The 5,364-nt window shown below is 59.3% G+C and overlaps 2 gene segments (V, D, J or C); both read right to left on the bottom strand.

The window, feature by feature from the left end:
* Nucleotides 1–660: 660 nt before the first annotated feature.
* Nucleotides 661–1,160, bottom strand: LOC102423279 (the record flags this gene model as incomplete). The annotated part of the segment is given in 2 exon segments: nt 661–1,013; nt 1,115–1,160. Coding segments are annotated over 2 exon segments (399 nt in total), but the record flags the coding sequence as incomplete, so codon positions are not given.
* Nucleotides 1,161–5,138: 3,978 nt separating this feature from the next.
* LOC106695783 overlaps nt 5,139–5,364 on the bottom strand; it is a 1,861-nt gene continuing 1,635 nt past the window's right edge. Inside the window, 1 exon segment of the V gene segment in view lies at nt 5,139–5,184. Coding sequence covers nt 5,139–5,184 — 46 coding nt within the window.

Genomic DNA, 5,364 nt, shown 5'->3' with positions numbered 1-5,364 from the left:
GAAATAAACACTCTTTTGAGTATAACAGCCTCTGTCAGTCACATGAAAGAGCGACTATGTCGCTGTCGGCGACACTGGGGAGTTGGTCTCCTCTCATAACAGGCCTTTATGGTGCATCTAGAGACGTGAGTGACCTGTGTTCTCTATGCGGAGTCGCTGCAGAAGAGGCCAAATAGGACGTGAGGCTTCTCCCACCAGGAGGGGACCGGGGCTTGGGGAGCAGGAGGGGTGGGGAGAGCAGCACAGCAGGTCAGAAGCCATGTGGTTGGAAAAGAACAATGTAGGGGGGAGAGGAGGAGGCGGGCTGCACGCGGCTGGGCACAGGGAGACTCTCCAGGACTGTTGACCGGAAAACACGCCGAGGGCGGAGAGGAGGAAGGACATGGAGTCACCGGGAGGGATCTGGGCTGAGTGACCGGTCAGATGGTCCCTCTTTAGTCGTAAGGATCGGGTCTTACATGGTTCCTCCCTTAACAAGGAGGTGAAGGTCTGGGAGGCAATTAGAAATACAGCCTCACACGTTCATAAAAAGTAAGCGCACACCCAGTCTTCACGTGAAATGTTACGATGCTGAGTGTCCTAAGGGCGTTGGGGGACTTAGACACCACCAGCAGGGGCCAAGGTCAGGCAGGGAGAGCGGAGAGGAGGTTTTTGTCTCACTTCCCTGTGGGTCTGCACCACTGTGTAAATGTCAGAGTTGCCTTCATATGTGTTACAGTAATAGTCAGCCTCATCCTCAGGCTGCAGCCCCGAGATGGTCAGGAGCCCCGCATTGGCTGAGGCATCTTTGGATCCAGAAAAGCGGCTGGGGACCCCGGAGCCCTGGAGCTTATTTGAGTCTGAGTAGTAGGCCAGGAGGTACCGGGGACGGCTCCCTGGCTTCTGCTGGTACCAGGATATCCAGTAGCTGCCAACACTGGAGCCACTGCTCAAGGTGCAGGTGAGTCTGGCTGTGGCTCCCGGAGATGCAGAGAGGGAGGGCGGCTGAGTCACCACAGGCTGGGAGAGGGACCCTGCAGACACAGACACTTGTCAGTGATGGGCAGGGACCAGGGGACGTTTCCCAGGAGACTGAGCAGGAAGGGAAGGAGCCTGGTCCCAGGCCTGTCCCTACCTGTGCAGTGAGAGAGGAGCACGAGGAGCAGAGGAGTCCAGGCCATGGTGCTCACAGCCCTGAGCCCACAGTGGGCTGGGCTGCCCAGGCCTCCTTTTCTCCCCCACCCTCTGCCAGAGGAGGGGCTGCCATGCAAATGGGAGCCCCTCCAGGGACTGCCCAGCCCCTCCCTGGGCCCTGGGGCTGGAGCTCAGCTCACACCCCAGACTGAGGAGCATGGAGGTGGGCTCACCCCTTGGGGACCCTGGGAGGAAGCACCTGCTGAGACCACACACAGGGACCTGCTCAGGGGGCGCTGCCAGGCCACCAAGGACAGCAGGGAGCCCACAGTGCAGGGGCCTGTGTGTGAAGGTCTCACTGAACAGCTGTGTGCTGATCACCTGGCAGTCCCACAGCGCCCCCTGCTGGTGGGAGGACACACCCTCCTCTGCCCCAAAGCCCTGACAGCCCAGCTGGCTGTGGGCTCCCAGGTCTCTGTCCCTGTTCCCACACCCACGGTCTGAGCCCAGATACTGCGATGTGATTCTCTGTATTGATCACCGTAGCATTTCCCTCTCAGGTTTGCATCTGTGTGATGAGCTTAAACATTCACAAATGACAAATGAATACGGTTTCTCTTCCAGTAAAGATTTTACAAAAGTAAGCACACAGTGAGCTTACTTTCCAACATCACAGGTGAGGGAGCTGCTCAGGTGTGATGAGCTCCTGGGGGCTGTTCAGGTCAATGACAGAGAAAGGAATTTTCCAGAAATACCCTCAGGGTCACATTCAAAGGAGGACCATTCAGCCAACATTTCAAACCATGTAAGGCATCAAATCATTGTCATGTGATTTGACTCAGTGATTCATTATGAAAAAACGGTTTGGTGGGCTCCACATTTACTGGTGGGCCTTGTAGCACGTGGGGCATTTAAATTTTAGGAAAAGCCTTTATATTCCAACGGTTGTATGTGCTGCTTTTCTGTGAACCAATTGTATCTTCGGTGTCCTAAAATGTGCTTATATTTTAAATTCCCTGCCTGTCCTTTCGTGCTGTTTCCTCATTTTAGGCACAAGCTACAGGGGATGGTGAGGAGCTGGCAGACGTGGTGACTGACACTCTCCCCACACGTAGGACGCGTCCCACAGCAACGTGTGAGCTCCTGAGGGGGGAGGGCATTGCCCCAAAGACCAGGAGCCACACTGTGGCCCTCACTCCTCAGGGCTCAGGGTCCCCGAGAGGAGCAGCCAGTGACTCACAGGAGGAGTGAGCGTCAGAGCTCAGCACTGATGGGGGACAGCGGTTGTGCCCAAGGACCCCGGTGGGCGCTGCGGCCTGAGACCCGGGGCCGGGGCAGCAGGGACAGAGGGGCCTCTCTGTGCACAAAGGCCTCAGCCGCTCCCACTGAGCATCAGGGAGGAGGGCCCGGCTGGGGAAGGTCCTGGACACAGTCACTGACCCTGAGGGAGACGCAGGGGCCCTCGTCGGGGTTCAGGTCTGAAGTGACCACAGATGGTCCCCAGCTCAGACCCGGGGCTGCAGGGCCAAGGGGCTCAGTGTCCCCGCTGATGGGGATGGGCCTCCTGTTTGGTGTCAGGCCTTGTGTCCAGGAGGAGGCTGCTGTGAGGGCCTCTGAGCGGAGAGGGAAGGAGGCCCATTCATGCTCCAGGGACTGCCCTGGTGCCTGGCCCTGGGAGGAGGGGCAGCAGTAGAAGCAGAGGCCCTGGCTGAGCCTGAGTGGCAGGTGCTGGGGCGCCCCTCCTGGCAGGTGAGAAGGGCTCCCTGTGGACTCAGTCCCACAGGACGGGCTCTGGGTGGGCACTGGGGCTGCGGGCACAGGAGGGGCCTGGACAGGCAGCCTTGCCCTCAGTGCCCGCCCAGTGGGGCTCTGTCATCATAGGACTGCCAGACGTGCCCCAGGGAGCGGGTCAGGGACACACAGGCGCTGCTCTCTGGCTGGATGGGGGGCCCAGGCTGTTTGGGGGGCCCCAGACACGGTGCCTCTATGAGGGGCTCTGACGCAGGCACAGCTGAAGTCGGGGTCCTGAGTCTGCCCTGCCCTGGCCTGGATTCCGAGGGCAGCCGCCCCCTGACGCCCAGGCAGGTCTACTCAGGCTGAGACACGCACACCGTGTGCTGCTACCACAGGCGGGCTTGAGGGGCAGGTTCAAAGGGTGACGACAGGTTTTGAAGACACGGTTCCTGGTGGAGGAGAGGGGCCTCTGAGCCCGGTTTTGCGCCACCAAAGGCAGAGCTGTCTCATCAGAGGATGGAGCTGCCCGGGCCCCACTGCAGCGGGACAGCGGGTTTTTGTCTCACTTCCCAACAGGCCTGCAGCACTGTGCGAGCACTGAGACTGCTGTCATAGGACTGGCAGTGATAGATGCCCTCGTCCTCAGCCTGCAGCCCCGTGATGCTCAGGGTGCCTGAGCTGCCAGACTTGGAGCCAGAGAACCGGTCAGGGACCCCTGAGGGTCGGTTGCTATTATCATAGATGAGAAGTTTGGGGGCCTTTCCTGGGAGCTGCTGGTACCAGTGCACATTGTAACCATATCCAACGTTGGAGCTGCTCCCAGTGCAGGAGATGGAGACCCTCTCGCCCGGGGCCCCCGACACTGAGGATGGCTGAGTCAGCACAGACTGGGCCCAGGATCCTGCAAGAGGGGGAGACACAGAGATGGTGAGTCTGGGTGTAGAGACAAGAGGAGGAAGCAGGGCCCATGTGTCTTCCCAAGGCGCCTTCCCCGTCCCCTCATCCAGTCACCTGTGCAGTGAGCCAGGAGGGTGAGGAGGAGAGGGGCCCAGGCCATGGTGGAGGTCATCCCTGAGTCCTGCTCCTGAGGCCCCACAGCTGAAGCAGAGCTCCCCACACCTCTCCCTTCCCCTCTTCATAGTCTGCGGGAGGGAGGGCCAACTCATGCAAATGAGGACCCCCTGGTTTGATCCTTCCCTAGGCCATGGTTCTGGTCCCTGTGCCTGAGGATGGCAGGGTGAGGGCAGGGGTGGGGCTGTGTGGGGCCCAGGGGGTGGCAAGGTCACAGCTGTGAGCCCTGAGCACAGGGCACCAGGCAGGACCAGGGAACAGGTTGCAGCTCTAATGAGCCCAGCCCTTCAGCAGCAGCCCCAGAGCGCCCCCTGGTGCCCAGGCCTGGATGCACCACTGTGTCCCCTGCTGACTCAGCCCATGAGGGACAGGTCTGGCCTCCCCCAGCTCTGTGCACTGACCCCCTGGCTCAGGGCATCCAGGTGCCCCCTGAGGTGGCCTCCTCATCCCCTCAGGACTCTCTCTATGTTCCCCTCCGCCTCCTCCTGGGAGTCTGGGCCCGTCTCCCTGGCTGTTCATGGTCAGAACTGAGCTACTGTCACTTAGGGAACTTTCCTCCCAGGATCAGGTCCAGAGCAGCGACCAGCCCTAGGAGGCGAGGTCCCTAATTTGCAGGTCACAGTTTATTTTTTTTATGGGATTCCTCCCCTGTTAGAAATTAACCACTCTCTTTCCAGCACACAAATATTGTTCTCTCAATGTCCTTCCCTTCTGTCTAGTAGATTATACATATTGCGTTTTTACACATGCTTTTCGGTCAAGCTTTACCTAGTAACTGGCATCCTCATTGATAGGGAAATTGAACATAATATTTCCCACTCGTCTGTTTTCTGTCCATAGGAGAGTCTGGTGTCTGACTGTCTGACTGAGTCACTGTGACCCCAACTCCCTGGACACAGAAGGGGAAGTGACAGTGACAGCACCACCGGGACCAGGGCCTTGTGAGGGGGGGACACTAAGCGATGATTCAAGGTGACCTGGGGGAGCACTTTGTGGGATGGAAGCAGAAGGAGATGCACTGTGGGGTGTAGGGTCAGAGGTCACGTATGGGCCCCGGGGCCTGTCCCCCCCTGAGGGAGGTGGGGGAGGCAGAGGCTCCAAGGAGAGGGGGCAGCGTCTCCATGGCAGCCAGGAGCCTGCCTCCCAGGTCCTCCCTCTGGGAAAGGGAGGCCAGGCTGTGGGGTTGGTGCTGTTTCTCACTTTCCTGGGGGAACTGGACCTCAGGTCACTGCCGCCTGATGGGAGTGGCTGCGGCTTTTATTGGACCTGAATGTGTCAGGACAATGGGGAGGTCAGGGGTCAGAGCTGGTCATGGTGAGGCAGGACCTACCTTCCGGGTTTCCCTGCTGGGTTTCCAGACCCAAATGCACTAGTGAGGAGGGTGGGGCAGAGGGAGGCCCAGGGGCCCATTAGGGGAACTTCCTATTTGTGTTCGCTCTGATCTGG

Source organism: Myotis lucifugus, unplaced genomic scaffold (assembly GCF_000147115.1).
Source record: "Myotis lucifugus unplaced genomic scaffold, Myoluc2.0 scaffold_3007, whole genome shotgun sequence".
Classification (NCBI taxonomy): Eukaryota; Metazoa; Chordata; class Mammalia; order Chiroptera; family Vespertilionidae; genus Myotis; species Myotis lucifugus.
This window is presented reverse-complemented; position numbering and strand designations above follow the sequence as displayed.